The 21,677-nt window shown below is 37.7% G+C and overlaps 1 protein-coding gene across 7 annotated transcripts in view; it reads left to right on the forward strand.

Annotated features, from left to right (window-relative positions):
* Positions 1-21,677, forward strand: part of DICER1 (dicer 1, ribonuclease III) — a 68,886-nt gene that overhangs the window by 24,787 nt on the left and 22,422 nt on the right. For 5 of the 7 annotated variants that reach the window (XM_074365076.1, XM_074365077.1, XM_074365075.1 and 2 more), the window contains 13 exons: positions 11-199; positions 828-990; positions 1,948-2,078; positions 3,049-3,183; positions 3,632-3,792; positions 5,701-5,869; positions 7,187-7,659; positions 13,727-13,859; positions 15,112-15,354; positions 15,916-16,070; positions 18,618-18,750; positions 19,385-19,460; positions 20,136-20,275. In XM_074365076.1, the coding sequence (XP_074221177.1) occupies positions 56-199; positions 828-990; positions 1,948-2,078; positions 3,049-3,183; positions 3,632-3,792; positions 5,701-5,869; positions 7,187-7,659; positions 13,727-13,859; positions 15,112-15,354; positions 15,916-16,070; positions 18,618-18,750; positions 19,385-19,460; positions 20,136-20,275 (2,256 nt within the window). In that variant the 5' untranslated portion in view covers positions 11-55. Of the gene's footprint in view, positions 1-10; positions 200-827; positions 991-1,947; positions 2,079-3,048; positions 3,184-3,631; positions 3,793-5,700; positions 5,870-7,186; positions 7,664-13,726; positions 13,860-15,111; positions 15,355-15,915; positions 16,071-18,617; positions 18,751-19,384; positions 19,461-20,135; positions 20,276-21,677 lie in introns of those variants that run through there. The other 2 variants (XM_074365079.1, XM_074365081.1) reach the window with 2 other exon arrangements.

Below are 21,677 nucleotides of genomic sequence, written 5' to 3' on the forward strand. Positions count from 1 at the left end.
CCTTTTGTAGTAAGCTGTGCTAGGACAAAAATGCAATGAAAGAAACACTGGATGAATGAAAAGCCCTGCTTTGCAACCCCTCAGCATGGCAGGCCTGCAGCTCATGACCCCTGCTTCCTCACCAATGGGTCCTTTCTTTGGACTGCCATGGCAACAAGAAGCAATTCATGATAACATTTATACGCCAAGAAAATATCAGGTACTAATGAGAACACTAATACTGGAGCATTTTCACTAAAATGGAATAAATTAGCATATAGTTGACACAACTTATATAAAATTCCTTTACCTTTTTAAGCTTTCCTCTTCTGATTAATTTTCTCATTCCAAATACTTTTGTTCTTAATAGTCCTTTTCTAACATCTGCTGGGTAATTGATTTGATAGTTTTATTAGTGAAGTTTCTTATTTTTTTCCCTGTGAAAACCTCACTTGTCCTTAATACCTATTTGGGTGTGTCTGTCCTCGTGATCTGGGTAGGAATTGAGATTGGTTTGAACAACCATGGACTGGCAGAACCACAACTATAGTCATTTTAGTTGGTCATATTATTCTAGAGAAGTGTTCTGTCCTTGTGAAAATCATTCTTAAAGAAATTGTAAATGCCATTTCAGCATGTTTACACAGCCCAGCTGTGTGTAACTGTCATTTTAACATCTCTGATTATTATTATATAAAGATTGAGAAAGTATATTTTTGAAAGGGCAGATTTATTGGAGGAAGATTTTAGAAAACAGTGAAACTTCCTGAATTAAAACAAAATCCAGTTTTCTAAATTTTGTACATAGGTAAGAAGTGTGTAATCTTTTTTTCCCACTGTATCTCTAGGTTGAACTGCTTGAAGCAGCTCTGGACCATAATACCATAGTCTGCTTAAACACTGGCTCAGGGAAGACGTTCATCGCAGTGCTGCTCACTAAAGAGCTGTCCTATCAGATCAGGGGAGACTTCAACAGAAATGGCAAAAGGACGGTGTTCTTGGTCAACTCTGGTAATAAAAAATTATTTTATCAAATTGTGTGGAGGAAATTGGATGAGATTTATGGTTAAGCAGATTTTCTCCATGGGTATTAAGTTAAATTCTTGAAAGTGTAGAGAGTTGGACGAATAATGTGCTTGATGAAGCTCTGATAGCAGAAATATCATTATGTCTTATTTCTTTATAGTATATCTCTTAATGTTAGTTATTTTATTTCACAGGTGTTAAACTTCAGCTTTTTTCCTTAAATGTAATTGCATTTAATTCTGATTCTGCATTTCTTTTGAATGGATTGCTTTTGAGATATAATCTAAGTTACTAGTTATTTTTGTTTTTGATATTTTAGCTTCACAAAGTGTATCAAAAGGTGCTTGATTATGAAAGAGTTGACTGACTTATAATTTTGCTATGCCAGTTGTAGAAAGAAAGATGCTTCTTAAAAGTTAGATATTCAATAAGAGTTTAAAATACTGGTTTTTATGTGTTTGGGGTTATATATTAAAATAAAAAGTATAAAATGTCAACATAAACTACTAGGGTACTATTATAATCATGTCGCTCCTTTTTTTTTTAGATTGTCTCAGCATGTGATGTTCTTCATGTGCTTTGAATACAAGTTGTCTAACTTATTTCTTGATGATATAATCTGATTTTATTGAAGAAAACAGGAGGGTGGATCTGGAGTAGTTGCCATTACAGCCTAGAAATTATATTCTTAGGTTGGGGAAAGTTAATTTTAAAGAAGGAAGGTGGTATCAGGCTCTGAGTGAATAGCAGAAGGCAGGGGAATGAGTCTAATATAGATGCTTTGGAGGATAAATATGATTTTAAATTGGCTGTCTAAAAAGTTGGTGGTTAGGTGTAATATCTAATAATAAGAATTTCCTTAACTGTTTAATCATTAATAGTCCAGAGAGCCATTTAGGGAAGATTTCTCATATTTACATGGAGTATTATATTTGTGACCAGCAAACCAGGTTGCTCAACAAGTGTCAGCTGTCAGAACTCACTCAGATCTCAAGGTTGGGGAATACTCAAACCTAGAAGTAAATGCATCTTGGACAAAAGAGAAATGGAACCAAGAGTTTACTAAGCACCAGGTAAGACTTGGAGAGAAATCTCACTTAATAAACCCCTACAAGTCCGTGGCTTCTAAGATAACCTGTAGGCTTAGTTGTCTCAATTAGGTTTGAAAACTCTGCTTTCCTGTATTTTGTCAGCCGGCAAACCAGCCCTGACACATTTTCTCACTATAAGTCTCATCCTAAAGGCAAATAAATGACTAACTTGCGTTGCTCTTACTCCGTAGAAAAGAAACAACCTTGCAATATGATTTATTTGCTTAAAAAACACAAATTCTAATACCTATTTCCATCGTAGAAATACTTTGCTTTCAGAAAACTTACTGAGTTAAATGTCTTGAAACTGGAGACATTTGTTGGTTGAGATCTTAGTGTCTTTGATGGATACTTCTAACTTAGACATTCCATGCAGCCAGCTTGTGTTGAGGGCCTTTTGTGTGTTGGTGTTGGTAGATTTGAAGTGGTTAAGAGATGAGTGCTAATCAACCTTAAGTAGTCCACAGTCTGCTAGTGTGTCTTACATACTGGGTTAAGTCCTTATGAGCAAAGTACTTAAAATCCACAGAATGATAAGCTGTAAAAAGAACTAAGTAGTCTGTGTCTTATTCCAGAAAACCTTGTCCGTTCGATGGGGGAAAAAAAGGAAAAAACAGTGTGAATTATTTTGTGATCTGATAAAGCTGACAGGTCTCTTCAAATTATGACTGTAGGAACCTGAAAACCTGAAGTAGATTTAATAGATTTATCATGAAAACATGGTCTCCATTATCAAGATTTTTTTTTTTATTGTCTCTTTCCATGTTTTCCTAATTTTACGTTTTGGTTCCCAAGTATGAGCTTCCATACATTGAGAAGTTTTGTTTTAACTTTTACTGATGAATTTCTTAATCTTCACGAAAAATACAGTGGTTCCATAATCTGATTTCATAGAAGTTTGTCTAGGCAGGTGGATGCCATGTGTTGTTTACTGATACTAATCTTATTTTAGGTTCTTGTTATGACTTGCTTTGTCGCCTTGAATGTTTTGAAAAATGGTTACTTATCACTGTCAGACATTAACCTTTTGGTATTTGATGAGTGTCATCTTGCAATCCTCGACCACCCCTACCGAGAAATTATGAAGGTAAGTTTTTAGATTTCTTATCACTTTTAATAATACAGGTCAAATTACTGAGTATAAACAGTGTTTTTAATATATCAGAAGCAATATCAGTTACTAGTTTTGGGAACTTGGTTCCAGTGTATGAATGAATGAATATTAAATCAATGTTCAGTTAAATCTATAATCTATAATATCAAACTAATTAATTTATAACAAATCTTAATCTATAATAAAAATTTAACATAATATAAATCAATATATGATCTATCATAAATGAACTGCGTAATCTGTCATAGCATATTTCAGTGTTCCTTTTTGATAAGTAGATCATTTAAACAAGCTACAGTAATTCTATAAATAATCTTTTTAGTATTCATTAGGTTTTTTGGACGCATCTCATTATGATACTGTCTCTTTTGCTGGAGCCTTGCAAAATGAATTTACTGTCAGTATCTTTTGTTAACATTAGCTCTGTGAAAATTGTCCATCATGTCCACGTATTTTGGGACTAACTGCTTCCATTTTAAATGGGAAATGTGATCCAGAGGAATTGGAAGAAAAGATTCAGAAACTGGAGAAAATTCTTAAGAGTAATGCTGAAACTGCAACTGACTTGGTGGTCTTAGACAGGTATGCATTTAGGATTGACTTGGCTTTTGTGAGACTAGCTGTAACAGTTTTAAGCCTTCAGTATCATAGTGCCTTGCAGATAGTATCTGTTTAAGTGAACAATGGCTGTTAGAAGGAAACGAGGAAGAATAAGCATTCTTTGTCAGGACAGTCGCCTTCGAATGCAAGAATCTAACATTATTTCCACAGAGAGTAGCAGACGGAGGTGTTTCTGCCCTAAGAGGGAATATTGTGTGAGTGTGGGTCCATCCTGTTTGCTTGATCTTGCCAGAGACTGGGAACTCAGACAGGAAATCAGTGTCCTCTTCTGTCAGTGTGTGCAAGTTGTTGCTCTCACCTAAATGTCCTACCTGTTGCTTTGAAAAACCATTAATTTATTTACCGAATTGTGTGTTTTATAGTATGCTTTAAAATAATGGGAAGCATCCTCTGGTTTTGAAAATTGGTGTGAATTTCTGAGATGTTTATGATTTCTAGGTTTGTCTCTTTTTGAGGAGACAGCAGTTCTGAGTTTCATTAAAATGTGCATACACAATCTTTTTGATCTAAGTTGGTGGAAGGGAGTCTATGTAAATTAGATTTTTAAATAAGTATAATTAATTCAATTAATATTAAAATATCCTTATATCCTTATGAGATATAGGCTTTAACAAGGTTAAAGATTACCAAGTAGTGGTTCTTGGAACAGTTACAATAGAGAAGACTTATTTTTCAGATTGTGAAGTTAAATCACACATGGGTTTTGTATACTGGCTTTACTCACTGTAAGGCATGCAACTTCAAGTGAGTCATTTATGGTCCCCAAACCTGAGAAATGGCATTAGCAGTGGTTTCAGGGGATTCTTTGATCACTTACATTGACACATGTAAATGCACCTGTCATTTAGTGGGAATTTGGAGAGTTCTCTGTAGAATAAGAAGAAAAGGTAACTTAAATTCATGGAACTTAGGAATCCAAATGTGATACAAATAGAAATCTTATGGCCTTTAAGACATGTTGTTTGTAATCTCCCTGAGCTAGAACGATCTATGATGTGGAATTAAAAGGCTATACTTTTGCTTTTATCTGACCTGACTTAGATTGATAGCCCTGTCATACTTAAAGTCTTCAGAAGTAGGGGTGTTAGAACATGTAGGTAAAACTGGTAAGTGATCCATTGAGTTTGGCATTACCTAGTTCTGTAATGTGACTCTTATAAATTCTGGTTGAAAATAATGAAAACTATGGTACTTAAATACCTTTATTGTATTTCTTCTCATTAACTATTATATGTGCTTTTAGAATTTTATGTGTTGTTCTGGTTGTCATTTTATGAAAGGCATGAAAAAGCCAAGGAACGATATTGAAATTGAAATTTGGGGAGCTTTCCTTATGAGGACATGTTAAAAATACATTAAAAATAAAATTGACATTTGTAAATGATAGAAGTTTCAAATAATAAAGAAATGGATAAATTTAATAATACTTTGTATTTTCTCCCTATGATTCCCACCCCCCCCACCCCGTCCCCTCGTTTCTGCTTCTGAGACGTAATTATTGTTGAATTTCTTAAGTATTGTGACTAACATTGTTTCTCATTCTGGCTGATGCCTAAGGGGACAAAAGATGAAAGGCTAAACTAAACTTAAAAACAAAACAAAAAACCTGGGATAATAATGATATCACATAATTCTTTGATGACTAGCCTTAACATATTTATTCCTCAAAACCTAACAGGCAAACATAGTACAGATAACAGTGAGCAAGTACCACATTAGGAAGGCTTGTTGTGAGCCTGCCTGTTATTCCAAGTAGTTATACAACTGATAATAGAAAGTTTCTTTTTTTTTGGTTCAGTTATATAGATGGATTGTAATACTATGGTGCATTTATTGTGGTATTGACAACTTTTATTTCTGGTGTTAAAGATATACTTCTCAGCCATGTGAGATTGTGGTGGACTGTGGACCATTTACTGACAGAAGTGGGCTTTACGAAAGACTGCTGATGGAATTAGAAGAAGCACTTAATTTTATCAATGACTGTAACATATCTGTACATTCAAAAGAAAGAGATTCTACTTTAATTTCTAAGCAGGTAAGTATATGCAAAGTAATGATAAGGAATATGATAAAAGGTTTCTATTTTTAATATTGAAATGAAAATATACTTCTATTGAGGCTGTTTTCTGTACATTTAAAGTTTAAGGCCTTACATTCTTATCTCTGAACATTTTTCATTGAATATATCATATTGGGTTGAGGTTACTTTTACCTGACAAACATTTATATTAAGTATAGCCCTCCCTGGTTTAAGTAGGTGTCATCATTATTTAAGTATAAGAAGTTGAGTCCAGTTTTTTTTTCTTAGTTAGATGAATTAGTTCCTGCTTAAACCCTTGGGCTAAATGAATCTCTTGCTGTTTCTTTGTATGCAACTGGATATGAGCCCAGCATCCCTGAGTAGTGCAGCTTTGAGAAGTGATTCCTCAGGACAGTAGTCCTCAAAGTGTGGAGCCCAGACGAGCAGTATCGGCATCCCTCTCGAACTTCTTAGGCAGACAGATGACGGGCCCCACCCTTGACCTGCTGAATCCAAAGCTCTGGGGGTGGGAGCGCAGTGTTTGAGATTTGACAAGCCCTCCGTTATCCTGATGCCATTAATACTTGAGAATCATCGTCCAAGTTCTTTGCAACCAGTTGTGAATGTTAACACTGTCTTGAATCTAAGTCTTAATTTCTTTTCTGCTGATTTTTTCTGGAACAGCAGTGCCCAGACTCTTCATAGCCCTTGAATTCTCATTAAGTTCATGTTCAACCTAGTATGTTTTTTACTTGCCTGTGAAACTGACAGTTCCTCAGTTGTAGCCTCACTATGGATTTACATTCTGCTCTGAGCTGGGCTTCTAAGATGTGGCACTCTGGGTATAGATACAGTTCAAGGAAAATTGTCTTGCTCTTCTTTGATACCTAAAATAAAATTCCATACTCTGCTACATACGCATATATACACACACACACACACACACACACACACACACATACATGTACTATGCTACATAATTCCTTGCGTATTTAGCTGGAAGTAAATGACTCAGTTGTACTTCTAACTACTTAGAGATCTAAAATTAAGTTTTATTAGCCTTATACAGTTTCATCTTTTAATTTCTGTTATTTGATTATTTTTGCTGGAGAAAACAAAAGGATGGTGCTGGGCATATATATGAAAAAGTAGAGTTTGAAACAATTACTGGCCCCTCCCTCCAACCTTGGGAAATTAATCTCAGTGTTTATATTAGTGAGGGAGATTTATTTTCAAGGGGCAGATTGAAGACAGCTTGAGTCCCAGTTAAACTCCATATGAAAATGCTACATGATTATTGTTTAATGTTTGGGTCTTCACAATTTTTTGTAGATTCTATCGGACTGTCGAGCGGTATTGGTAGTTCTGGGACCCTGGTGTGCAGATAAAGTGGCTGGGATGATGGTGAGAGAACTACAGAAGTATATCAAACACGAGCAGGAGGAGCTGCACAGGAAATTCCTATTGTTTACAGACACTTTCCTAAGGAAAATACATGCACTGTGTGAAGAGCACTTCTCACCTGCCTCACTTGACCTGAAATTTGTAACTCCTAAGGTCATAAAACTGCTTGAAATCTTACGCAAATATAAACCATATGAGCGACAGCAGTTTGAAAGCGTTGAGTGGTACAATAACAGGAACCAGGATAATTACGTGTCTTGGAGTGATTCTGAGGATGATGAGGAGGATGAAGAAATTGAAGAAAAAGAGAAACCAGAGACAAATTTTCCCTCTCCATTTACCAATATTTTATGTGGGATTATTTTTGTGGAAAGAAGATACACAGCAGTCGTCTTAAACAGGTAAATCTCTAAGATTACTTTTTTTCCGTAGTTGAACAGGCAGCTTTTTGTTTTGTGAAGTGGTACATGGTAACAGCTTTGAGAGCTTGCGGAAGGCTTGTGTAAGTCCTCACTTGGCTCCATCGTACCTCGTGTTTAGGCTGCACTGGGATTGACACAAGGGGTGCTTACATATACAATGGCGTTCCCAAAAGGCGAGGTTTGATATGACTGCAATTTTTCTCATAAAGGATGCTCATCTGCTCTAATCCATCTAAAACGGAGACCTCAAGTATAGAAAAATTGTTACATTAAAGTAAAGCCTTCCTTGTTTTGTATTCAGTTGTTAGACTCAATTCAGATATTTATTAATCTGTGACTCTGACACGTTAGGCGTTGTGTTAAGCATTTCACACCAAGCCCTCTCCTTCAGGTAAGCTTGGGAGAAATTTTATCCGGGTATTGCTGTGGCTCATTTTCCTATGTAGCTTTTTTTCCTTAACAAGTATTGATTCAAGATTGCACGTTTGCAGTGAAGTTTATAACAACTGAATTTGAAATTTGGATTGATTCATAGACTACCTATTAAAATTTTCTGAATCAAAAGAGAACAAAAATGTTAGGGAGGAATTTGGAGAGTGTTGGCAAAGGTGACAGTGAATGCCAGTTGAGTTGTGGATTCCCGCCCTACACTCTTCAGCACAAGTGTATTTTTCCTGAATATATACCCAGCCAGGGAGCTTCACTTCAAATTTGTGTCAGGTGGTCACTTAACATTTGGTTCTTTTGATTTGTGGATAGATGCCCTGTTACTTAGAAGGGCCAAAAAAGAGTGTCCTTATTTTGTACTTGAATCTACTTTTCTACAAGATCCATTAATTGGCCAGAGTTGATCCCTGAGAGCTTTTTCTGCAAGTATTGATCTCTGAGGAGAAATTAAGCTTTGTTTCCTGAGGTAATTTGGGATTTTTTTTTTTTTTAACTGCTTCTGACTGTTTTGGGGCTTGGAGAACGTACTTGAGTAACGAGAAATTGGACTCTGGGGTAGTCATCTGGCGGTGTTCAGCCTGGTGATTTTCATAGTCATTGGGCTTGATCCTTATGATGACTACGAAGTAAAATAACTTTAGGTGGTGAATTACCCTGGAATCAAAAGTTTAAAGTTGGAAAGGGACTCCACTGACTATCTAATCCAACCCACTTATTTTTATAAAAAAAAAAAAAGAAAGGGCCTCAAGAGGAAAGTGATTTGCTCTGAGTTAAATTGCCAGTCAGTGGCAGAGACAATTCTAGAATCGTGATATTCTACCTCTTGGTTTCCAGTTCTTTGTGTAATCACAATGCCCTCGGGTATCACAGAACACCGAAAACCAGCGCTTTACGGTGGGAGGACTGCCAGGAGACAGACCAGGGGAGCAGGGCTGGTGGGGTTACTTCTTAGCATGGGGGAAAGGCATTTCAGGGATCAGAAAAGTTTAATACTGGCACAGCTCTAAGCCTAGTTATAGACGTACTCCCTGTCCCCGTATAGGATGGTTTAAGAATTAAACGAGTTTTCTGGGGCTTGGGGAGAAGAAGTGGGGGTTTATTTTCTCCTTTCCCCCTTTGTGTTTTTAAATGGAGAGAGATGCCAGTTTTCACTACAGGAATATTAGCCTGGAAGGGTTCATCAGAAGTCAATGTTACTTCCTACTGACTTTGAGGATCAGGTTAATTGTGATCAACTTTCATAAAATGTGGCTGGAATTTAATGTTGGATGATGAATCAAGAGTGGTTTGAGGGTTGACTTTATGGGCAGCTAATTAAATATACAATAGAGGTCTTGTTCCAGTAAGCTTTTTAATAAGCTTAGAAAAACTTCCTGAAATCCAGATTCTTTCCTCCCAACAGTTTAAGGGGAGGAGAAACCCTTCTTCAGTGAACAGTTTCATGAGAGCACAAGCTATTGTAATATATGAGCAGTTTTCTCCTCTCCTGATTAAAAAATTAATCGCAGCTCCTTCTGTATATTAATGTAGTGCATATAGTCTTAGGTTTATGGTTTTTCTTTTGCCTTTATAAGGCTTTATCATTTATAATTTGCCTTTACACATTTAAAAAAATTTCACAACACTCCATGAGGGAGGAAGGTAGATATTTTTGCTAGATTATATATAGATGAGGGAGAGAACACTTGGTTTGGGACCCCCCAAAACAGCACAGATAGCAAGTTGGCAGAAAGTGACTTCCTCTCTCCGAGTCTCGAGCCCTTTTCTCTGTGTAATGTACTAGTCATGTGTGACTTTTGGCATTGGACAAACCTGGATTCACAGCCTCCCTCTACCCCCACCCCTTTATTTTCCCACTTTTTGTTTACAGAAAAGTTGCAAAAACAGCACTGAGTTCCCCTGTACCCCTCTGCAAGTTTCCCCCTCTTACACGAGTGATATCTTACCTCATCAGAGTATGTTTGTTGCAACCAAGAAACTAACATTGGTGTATTACTGTTAATTAAACTCTGCTTACTTGAATTTTACCACTTTTCCCATTATTGGCCTCTTTTGAAGCCAAGGTGTACTAGAGTTCATTTGGTTGCTATGTCTCCCTAATTGCCTTTGGTTTGTTATAGCTTCTTCTTTTTTTTTTTTATTGAGTTATAGCCATTTTACAATGTTGTGTCAAATTCCAGCGTAGAGCACAATTTTTCAGTTATACATGAACATACATATATTCATTGTCACATTTTTTTTTTTCTCTGTAGCTACCACAAGATCTTGTATGTATTTCCCGTGCTATACTGTTACAGCTTAGAAAAACACCACAGAGATGAAGGGCCCCTTTTACACTTCATCTCAGGGGGACTCATGGTCAACGGGAACCATCACTGGTGATGGTAAACTTCATCACACGATTATGATAGTGTTTGCCAGTTTTCTCCACTGTAAAGTGCTGCTTTTTCTCTTTTCTTACTTTATTCTTTGGAAGCAAGTCACCAAATCTAGTTTATCTTGGGGAAGGAGGGTATAGGCTTCATTCCTGGAGAAGGGCTTGTCTCTGTATGTTACTGGAATTCCTCTGTAAGGAAGACTTGTCTCTCTCATCTTATTTATCTGTTTCTATTTGCTGAATCATGTTCTTTTATCACTATGAACTCATGCTTGCTTATTTTATACTTTGGTGGTGATCTGATCCTAGGTTATTTTCTTTGAACGAGTTGTCCCACCTTGGGCCGTTGGGGGCTCTTTGAGGTCGGCCCCTGTCCTTTGACAGGCCCTCAGCCCTTTGCTTTCTGAGCCCTCCCTTCCTTCCTGGTACTACGAGGTGTTCCGGGCTCTTCCTGTGTTTTCCTTGCTCAGCCTTAGAAGCCATTTCTCCAAGGAGCCCTGGTTCCTTTTGTTTTTACTCACCTTTTAGATGTATATCTTGTGAGAGTTATTTAACTTTTTAAAGCCTTAGCATCTTCACCTGTAAAATAGTAATAATACCTCCCTGTCTTCTGGGTTGCTTATGGAAATGGCGGTCCTCTCGCCCGACACTCAGCAGGCGCCGATTCCTTAGGGTCTGTGCACACACTTGGGGGATAGTGTCAGTACGTCGCAACTAGCAGAGGTGGTTTTTTTGGTAGGGTCATAGAGGGATTACACTTGCTTGTCTCACATGGGCAAGAAAATACACGTAGTAAGGGTACTAGTGAAGGTATTGCTGATAACGTATTTCAGTACCTGGCAGCCATTTCAAATGATCTGTTTATATTTTGGTTTTTTTTTTTTCCCCTTAAGGTCTGTAAATTAGCCCATTTAGTCAAATCATACTTTTCAGTAGTTCCTCTGCTAGTTTTCTGAATCTAGCATTCACATTTCCTGTTTTGGGTCACGCTGTTTCCGTTGTAATTGGGGAGGCTGTGTGCACACACACAATGCGACCTATGGGCCCGTGCCAGCTGCAGTGAGTAAAGTGCAGAGGTTGAGGGTAAACATCTAGAAACTCCTGGTTTTAACAGTAAGTGCTGTCTGCTGAGTGTAATACAACTGGCGTTTGAATTTTAATGCTTTTTAAGTTTCATTTTCTTAGTAGTTTTCATGGAACTTTACAAAAATACTGGTTTCTGGTGAATTTGAAATTAGGAAAAATAAATAACCAGTTTTTTTTTGCTATGGATTGTTTTAGAAGCTCTGAGCACTAGAGGACAGCATACTTTATTGACAGCTTGCTTGTGGAACAACTCATATAACCTCAGCTTAAATTTAAAAGAAACAAACAAGACTTTAGTCATATCAATTCTGTGAAATCTCTAGGCGGTGTGTGTGACTCAGTTACAGGCTCCCTGACGACAGTAGACCTTGTTTTGTTTCTCTGGAAGCCTGTAGCTTTGTCTATGGGGACTCCTTAAATTTGTCCAGTAGAGAAATTTTTTTTCTTTAAACATTATCAGCATAGGTATGTAGAGTTTAATTATTTGCTTACAAGAGGTTTTGTTTATTAATGTCTTCTGCCTGCAGTATTGATGACCATTTCAATAAGGAGAAATAAATTTATTACTGTTAGTGCTTCCGTTTCTCAGCTAATTGAAATCTACCAGATTTATCATTTTGGGCAAATTAAAATACATTCTTTGCCTAATTGGGAGTGACCCGAAATTAATTTTTTTTACCCCTATTACATTTGAATTGATACTTATTTACATAAACTAAAATTTGGAAGTACGTATTATTTCTAAGATAATTTCACATTTTAGATTTTGGGGCATGCTATTTGTTTGCATGCAATACTGCTTTTTGTTACTGACGCCTTAAGTTTATAATGACTAAACAAAGCTTGGAACGTATTAAGGAAGTTTCTGATTCTGAACACCTTATGTACTTGAACTCTCAGAACACACTCTCAAACTAACCTAGACATGCAAATGTTTTACTGACTTGGAGGCAGAAAGATATTCTAGATGGCCACTCAAGGTTTCTTCCAGGACTTTGATATTAGTCTGTTTTACGTATTTATAAAAAAGAAAGAAAGAAAAGGATGGTTTGACTTAAAAATGCAGTTTCCTATTAGGAATTTATACTATGTTGTATGACTTCTGAAGAACCATATGGAACCACTTACGTCAGGTGTGGAACCATTTATCCTGTGTGCTGAGTTTCTGAATGTGGGTATTTCCAAAATAGCTGTAATGGCAACACTAACTGTTAACCTCCTGTGCCCATGTAACGTGATCTCGACCTGAGCTCTTTGCCTTGGCTTAGCTAGAGGGCCCGCTCGAGGTGACTAGCGTTCTGGGTTAATGCAGAGATGCAGGCAGGAAGGGGACAAGCTCAGGAGGCTGTTCTCTTTCTTGACGGGACAGGATGGGATGGGAAGTCTTATGCAAAAGATTCCGAAGTCTTTTGTGCAGAACTGTGGTCAGTGGCCCGGGTCTGTGGAGGTGTTGGAATGGAGATGCCTGTCAGTGGATGGAGGCACTCCTTTCCCTAGAGCTCTGCTTCCAGCGTACAGGGTGTTGGGGTAAGACTAAAAGAAAGAATTGAGCTTCTTTTCATGCACCACTGGAACTATCTTACTACCTGTAGAGGAGAATGAAATTTCCTTTACTGTAAAAATTCTCCCTTTGATGTGCGGGTGTTGGTGCTCACTCTGTGTAAGCTTGGCTGTAGAGACAAGGGCATGACCGCTGCCGCAAGCTGTGTGTGCACTTAGGAGAGCGCACCGAGCCTTCACAGAGTGTGTGTGGCTTTTTCATTATAAGTCCTGGCCTAAAGCCAAGATATATGAAGAACCTATGTTTCTCTCTGCCTAATGCTGTCTCCTCCTGGGCCACATTTCAATGAAGGTCATCACTGCCAAATTAGAAAGTTTGAGGTACTGTGACCATTTCATTCATTAGTGTAAATCAGCTCCGTATTTGGTGTTATAAGTATTTGATCCGCAGATGTATGCAGAGAAGAGTGGCAGTGATTTTTTTTTAAGCTAGTTGAGAAAAAATACCAAATCTATTTTGTTAGGTATATTGGCAAAAAATACGTATATTTCCATTTTAAGGGAGACCTTACAAACAAAAGTTTGAATTTTTTCCCTCAGCAATGCTTAACTTCCAAATGTGTATAATTTTCTTAGATTGATAAAGGAAGCTGGCAAACAAGATCCAGAGCTGGCTTACATCAGCAGCAACTTTATAACTGGACATGGCATCGGGAAGAATCAGCCTCGTAACAAACAGATGGAAGCGGAATTCAGAAAACAGGAAGAGGTAACTTAAGTTAAAACAATTGTACAGAAACAATTTTCAGAACATATACAGACTTTGCCCATAGGAACTCCCCCCTTTTTTTATCTCCTCCCGACTTCTTTGTAACACAGGATACTTGTTCATACAGAGACTAGCGTCTCCTGTGAGGTAGCTGCAGAGTGATCCATATGTTCAGAATTAGAATAGCTGTCTGGGAAATCAGTTTTGTGTCTTAATTGCCATCAACCGTTTCGTGTTCCTTTATCAGGCTGATGGCACACAACTATGTTCCGTAGAAAAAGAAAGCTTGTGTGAACTTAACTGTTGACTCTGTATGACTCTGAAGCAACAAACTGAAATATTTTCCTGGAAAGTGTTTTGTTTTCCATTTAAAGTCCTGCCTTGGTTGAATACTTTAAAGATAACAATACATTTGAAAGGTTTTGGTTCACTTTTTTTCAGGCTTTTTAAGGTTTTGATGTAGAAAATGGCATTATAAAGATGCAGAAGCTTAATACAGTGTTCTGGCTTGTAAATAAAAACTTTTTGCTTCAAACTTGTTATTTAACTTAAAAGTAGCAGAATAACTCATGTTGATGTCATTTTCTACATGATAGCTTCTTGATAATATTCTAAGTTAGGGGAGTCCGATAGCCAGACTGACAGATCTGTCTAAAACCCAACTGACTTTCTTATTTAACTTATTCTGGATTGGGAAATTATGTTACCTTAAATCTAGTGAAGAAAGTTTTCACTTTATTTTTCAGTCAGTTCTGATCTCTTAAAATTGAAAGTATCCCAAGATGCCAGAAAATAAGTAATGCTTTGCTTGTAATTTTTAATTTTAGGGATTTTAGTGAAAGAGTTTTGACATCTTTGGAGGGATGTTGGCAGTCTCACAGACATGAGTTACCATTATGGCAGAATGTCAGCAGGATTCCAGAAGTGGGTTCCTTTAGTCATTTTTTTGGTTATTAGAGAAGCCAGCCCCTTCAACCTGAAGGCTGTGATTTGTCCATGGGTGCTTCTGTAAAGTAGAAAGGCACTTTGATTTTTGAAGCCATAGTCCGTTGTAAATGTCATTAAATCAGAGTTTCGTTGCCCATTTGTTCATGTGTCTCAAGTTTTATGCAATGTTGTCATCTTCTTTAGCTTGGCCTTAGTTTAAGCATGCTCAGAGTATTGTCAGAAATGACAGTTGTCACTTAATTTTACTACATTGTTTTCTCTGGATAATCTCTTATAATTGCTTTGCTTGGTGGGTTTTTTTCAGGTACTTAGGAAATTTCGAGCACATGAAACCAACCTGCTTATTGCAACAAGTATTGTGGAAGAGGGTGTTGATATACCAAAATGCAACTTGGTAGTTCGTTTTGATTTGCCCACAGAGTATCGATCCTATGTTCAATCTAAGGGAAGAGCAAGGGCACCAATCTCTAATTATGTCATGTTAGCAGATACAGACAAAATAAAAAGTTTTGAAGAAGACCTTAAAACATACAAAGCTATTGAAAAGGTAAGATCTGAAGATTCATATGGAATCTTTATTTTTATATGTATAGAGATGGATAAGAATAGTTTTATCTACAGAGAATAGTCTCAACAGGGATGGGTAGGGTGTACAATAGAAGCAAATTGGGAATAATTACAAAGAGCGATATTTTACAGTCAAATAGTGGTGAAAATGGTCCTATGGATTATTGAGGAAGAATGCCTGGCAAGTCTGCTGTCAGTGTGGTCAGTGTGGTGTAACAGTCGATTGAGTTGTGGAGTGATTGGATGTGACGACAGAGCGTCTATACTCATGAAGGACGCGCGCGCGCGCGCGTGTGTGTATAGGTAGGTAGGACAGTACGTTACACTGTAAACCTTGTTACCTGTGTGATGAATGTCTCCATGTGACTGGAGCTGGGGATGACGTGTTGGGGAAGTTCTCGGCAGTGGGTAACTACGGAGGTTGAAGTGTGTTTCGAGAGTGATGTTTCATGTCAAGTGAACTTTTTCTGTAGGCACAGAGGCAGAAAACTAATGACAAGGCTTTTGTTTTCATCATCAGTTCTGTTTTTAAATCGTTCAGATCTTGAGAAACAAATGTTCCAAGTCAGTTGACACTGGTGAGACTGACATCGAGCCTGTGGTGGACGACGATGACGTTTTCCCGCCGTACGTGCTGAGGCCCGATGACGGGGGTCCACGGGTCACAATCAACACGGCCATTGGACACATTAATAGGTATGGCGTCGAATCACTTGCATGAAAAACCCATGAGTACTGCAAGATTTAAGTCTAAACCTGTAAGTTTTGTGTTGTTTACCTTTTGCAAACAATCACCAATCTTTCCACTTATGGCTTGTGATATCTTGGTGAGAGAAAGAAAAGAAGTTAGTTTTTTCCATTTGTTGTTCTTTTTTGTCAGAAGGCAAAAGCAGTATTGTGCAGTAAGGAATGCTTGGCTCCCCCCCGGCAAGGCTGACACAGTGAAGGCGAGCTTATTTTAGTCAGACTGAAGCTACTTTTGCTGTGCCCACTTTTTTTTTGAAATCTTGAAACTTGTTTTGTACCATGAATGTTGGGGAGTGTTGACTTTTCTATTAGCAGTGTTGGAAGATTATGATAAAATAGCTTTTTTTTTTAGTATGTTCTATTATACTTCGTTGTCTTGGGTTGGTAATGACATTTATTGCCAAGAACTAAGAAAAGCAGATATGTAGCTAGATTGTGCATCAGGATAAACTTCATGTAGAGGCAAAATAAAGGAGCAGCAAACATAAGATTTTCTTTTTAATGTCTAATTATGAAATAATTTTAAACTTTAAAATACTGCAAGAATACTACAAAGAACCCCCATTATCCTCCACCCAGAGAGACCTGTTTTACGAGAATATTCTCTGGAGGGAAAGGGTTCAATCCAGGATCATGGGCTGCACCCATTTTTCTCATCTCTCTAGTCTCCTTCAACCTGGAACCATCCTTCAGGTTTCCTTGACTTTAATTACTTTGACACTTTGGAATATGACAGGCCAGGCATTTTGTAATCTGTCTCTCAGTTTGGGTTTCTTTGATATTTTCTCCCCATTAGACAGGTATGTGTTTTTGGTCAACATATCAGGGAAGCGATGAGTTCCCCTCATTCCGTCTAACTGGGTGACTCAAGTGTTGATTTGTTCTCTTACAATGGTGGTGACTTTGATCACTTACATAAGGTCTGCCAGCTTTCTCTGCTGTAAAGTTACCTTTTCCTCCTTTATAGTTAGTGAATATTTCATGGGGAGATACTTTGAGATTATGTAAAAATGTATTCCTTTTCCCAATTTCACCCATCAGTACTCATGGATATTTCTTGCATGAATTGACTATTTCTATGATGTTTGCAAAATGGTGAATTTTCTAATTCCATTATTTTTTCTGCATTTACTGCCATTTTACTGTAAGGAAGAGTTTTCTCTTTTCTTCATTTATTTGTTCCTTTTGTTTTTTTTTATCCAGTGTGAACTAATGGACTCCTGTTTTACTCAGTGGGTTATGATCTTTTACTATCATTTATTATTTATTTTGATGTTAAAATTGTCTAAAAATTGGCCAGTAGGGACCCCTTCAGTTTAGCTTCTATGTCTTTCTGACATGTCGTTATTCTTTGAACATTTCCTTATTTTAGGGCACACCAAGAGGTTCTAGACTCACATTTTCCTTGCCCCAGCCTAGATACTGCCTATTTCTCCAAAAGGTCCTGATTCCTTTTAGTAGAGAATGAGTTGTGTTTAGAAACCAAGATCTGCACGCTAAGTGTGTTCGCTGCCCCTGGAATATTACTGCTACCAATGTTATTGTCTTGAGCAGACAGAGCTAGAAAATAAATTCATGTGTAATCACATACACACATACATTTATATTTATTTCTGTATCTGACTACCTGTCTGTTACCTCCAATTTTAATATGACATTAGAGGGTTTATTCTTGCTTTTCTCTTTCCCATCTTTGTTCCTGGCTTTTTTAATAGTGAGAAGTCTAATTCCCATTGCCCTCAAAATAATGACTTTAATGTTCAGTCTCCCTGTGTGTAGCCAGTCTCCCTGTCTGCAGGGTCGCCATGTTTAGCTGCCCTGTTGCAGAGGACCTGACCTCGCAGGGCCACTGCCCATTCCATTGCCCCCCTTAGGTGCGTCCTGGGCCTGATGGAATTGCCTTCTGTCCCAGCACCCTCCCTGCTCCGGCCCCAGCTCCCTCTAGGCTGGCTTCTTGCCCTCCTTGCTGCACTCTCCTTGTGCTGCTGCTGGGTGGGATTCTTGTTCTGCTGCCCGCCTTTGTACGAATACTGGGCCCCCGCATCTGGTGCCTTCCTTGCACAGGCCCCAGTAGTTGTTGGCAAAGGTAAGATCATTAAGGAACAAACTTAACAGATTCAGAACAATACTTTCTGCCCTGTCCAGTTCTAGCACTAGACATGCATGGCTATCTCTATTCACATTTCAATTTGAATGAAAATAAGTGAAATAGAGAATTTAGTTCCCTAGCTGCCCTTGCCACATTTCAGGTGCTCAGTGGCTGCCCTACTGGACAACGCAGACACAGAACATCATTGCAGAGAGAGCTGTTAGAGCACGCTGTTCATCTTACTGAGAGTTTGAAGCAGTGAAGCTCAAACTGCACATATAAATAGCAGTCCAGTAGAGGGGAAGAGGGACGTAAAAATCAAACTTTGGAATATAAATGTTAGGACAGATTTTTTTCTTCTATTTCTCAGTTGTAGATTCAGCATCAGAATTTCTTTTTCTTCACAGATACTGTGCTAGATTACCAAGTGATCCATTTACTCATCTGGCTCCTAAATGTAGAACCCGAGAATTGCCTGATGGTACATTTTATTCAACCCTTTATCTGCCAATTAACTCACCTCTTCGAGCCTCCATTGTTGTAAGTTTAGAAAAAGAAATGATTGTGCCTTTGAAGTATATCATTAATGGATTTTTTTCAGCTTCTCTAAGGCTATGCAAATTATAGGTAAATTTGGCTTTAAATCTACTTTAAAAAGTAGATTTATAAATATCTGTCGTGGTCAACTACATGTTCAGGTCTTCAGTGGACTGTGTAACTTAGAGACTCAGAGTTAGCCCAGATGGCCTCTGAAGTCTCGCTGTGGTACGCGTCTCTGACAGAGTCACTCAGCTGTGGCTTAGATGCTCACAGTGATGCACAATTCAGTAAATAGAGTTGGGCTGCTCTAGTTATTTTGTCGTTGACTTAAAAATTTGCTGTTGTGTAACTGCTACGCTCGGTCTCACTACTGATATATTAAATTCTTACTGAAATTTAACTTCATCAAAATTGTAAAATCTTAATTATAACTTATTAAAGTTTTACTGGGCAGGATTTTTAAAGATGGCTATTCAGATATGGAGATGATGATTTTTTTTTAAAACTTGCTGACATTTTTCAAAAGGAAGAACTTTGTTCTGGTAAAATTCAACTTTAAGGGATAGAGGTTTAATGATAACATAGCTCCCTGCGTACACAATGGAAACTTTTCTTTTGTTGTTGTTACTTCCAGGGTCCCCCAATGAGCTGTATACGACTGGCTGAAAGAGTTGTAGCTCTCATTTGCTGTGAAAAACTGCACAAAATTGGTAAGAGTATTTGAAGAGCACATGCAAACGAAAATAAAATTAAAACCACTGTAAAACAAAAGCACATCAAGGACTTCATGGGTCTCTAAGGCTTTTCAGGCTGTGGACTTGTTGCTCTTGGTGTGCTTGGGTGAAGGTAGATGTAAGTGCGACGTAACTTGAAGATAAGAACTGATGAAAAAACAAAGATGTGGGGGCTCTTTGTTTTCCACAGCTGAGCTGCTACCAGCTGAGTGTACTTGCTCCCTGTCCTGACCCCCTTTAAATATGTAAACATGTACAGGTCTTCTAGTGACTACAGTCATGAACATTTGTGTTTTAATGTTTTGGCCTCTCAAATTAATCTATATTGGTGTACAGACTAAAACTTTTTTTAAATGGGAAGACTCACTTTCCAGTGGGATTTGTAAAGTGATGATATGTGTTATTTCCCCCTGTGGGTGTTCTTATTTTTGAGTCTTAGAACAGACTTTGTAATTCTGATCGATATATGAATGCCAGAATGGACTTTGCCTTAAGTATCACGTCTGATGATTTTTGTATTATCAAAAGCACAGATGTTTTAGTTTTCGTTACTTTTCCAGTTGCTTCCTAACATAGTATTGTTCTGGATTATTCACTAATTAATTAGACAAAATTCAGATTGTTAATTTGCGTTCTCTTTAAATTTCCTAGGTGAACTGGATGACCATTTGATGCCAGTTGGGAAAGAGACTGTTAAATACGAAGAAGAGCTTGATTTACATGATGAAGAAGAAACCAGTGTTCCAGGAAGACCAGGTTCCACAAAACGAAGACAGTGCTACCCAAAAGCAGTTAGTATTGGTTAGAACCGAATAAAAATCTAGCCTTTCCGACCTTTTATTTCTTGTTATATCAAGTCCACATGTCTTTGCTTGGCTTCCCAAGCCCTGTATTTCCTCCCACCCCGTGGTCCTCAGCTCATTTCCGCCATCCACAGCTTCTCTCAGATCAGCCCCTTCATTTTCACACGTACACTGTGTACTCTTCACTTTGGATGTTGCTTTGGTTTTTTCCTCGGGGTTTTTGGACTCGTCTATCACGTTCTATCCAGAATGAGTTTATTTCATTTAAAGAGACTTTCTTTGTTTCATTCACTTTAGCGGTAAGATTCCTACTTTATGTTTCACCCAGGGCTGAGAGCGCTTGTATGATCAAATAGGCAAGTGCCTGTTCAAGGTGAGGGCCACTCCAGCACGTGCGGGCACGAGGACTGTCAGCAGTCACAATCAGTCATTTCATCATATTGGGTCTAGTGGGGTCTGCGACATCCTGGGGGGACTCATGACTTCTAGCTGTAGTTGTATCGGGCTGGAGTACTTATTTTTAAAATATTTAATTTAAGTAATATTTTTAACCTATAAAAAACAGAAGCAAAAGCAGAATTTTGCTGTGTACTCATCTTAGCCTAAATGTATAATTCTTTTGTTTATTTTTGTAGTTTTATTGAATTTTGACTTTAAAAAAGTTTACACCCAGCTAAACATTTTCAAGATTCAAACTCCTGTTGGTTTTTCAAAACTCATGAATTAAGTTTTACCCAATGTTCTGAGATGCTTGTTTCCTTCATATCCAATTTCCCTGCTCTAACATTTACCCTGGAGATTACCGGACTGGTTTTCATCTGACAGATGTTGTCACTAATAAGTGTTTAGAGAAGGATAGTACTGCCTTGCATCCTGCTTAATTAACAGGTGCATTTCTGTGTTGCCTGATATTTTGTTAACTAGAACTATCCCTTAGCCAGCATTTCTGTGCCTCGTAAGTGGAGACATAGTTGTTTATGTTTTTGAGCCTCAGAAGCGGCAAGACTGTTGGGTGCGGTTTTATGAATACCGGAAGCTTAGAAACAATCTTAGATTAATTAAATCATAGTTTGCTCATTTAAGGAAATAGTCATTAAAAATGGTACTGATTTGTATTGACCCTGAGAGATACTCTCATTGTAGTAACTGGAGGTAAAAATCAGGTTATCACACAATCTTTGCTTTGTGATTCTGTTTGTAATGAAAAATATGTATGCATATACGTTTATATACATGAATTCTGGAATGTATACATTTATTCCAGAAAAAGTCTGGAACATGATACGGTATATCACAATGTTAATGAAGGTTATATCTTTGAGTTTCAGGATTATATGAGACTTTTAAAGATTTGGCTACCTTTATTTTCTGATGTTCTAACAGTGAGTAA

The sequence above is a fragment of the Camelus bactrianus genome, chromosome 6, assembly GCF_048773025.1.
Source record: "Camelus bactrianus isolate YW-2024 breed Bactrian camel chromosome 6, ASM4877302v1, whole genome shotgun sequence".
NCBI lineage: Eukaryota > Metazoa > Chordata > Mammalia > Artiodactyla > Camelidae > Camelus > Camelus bactrianus.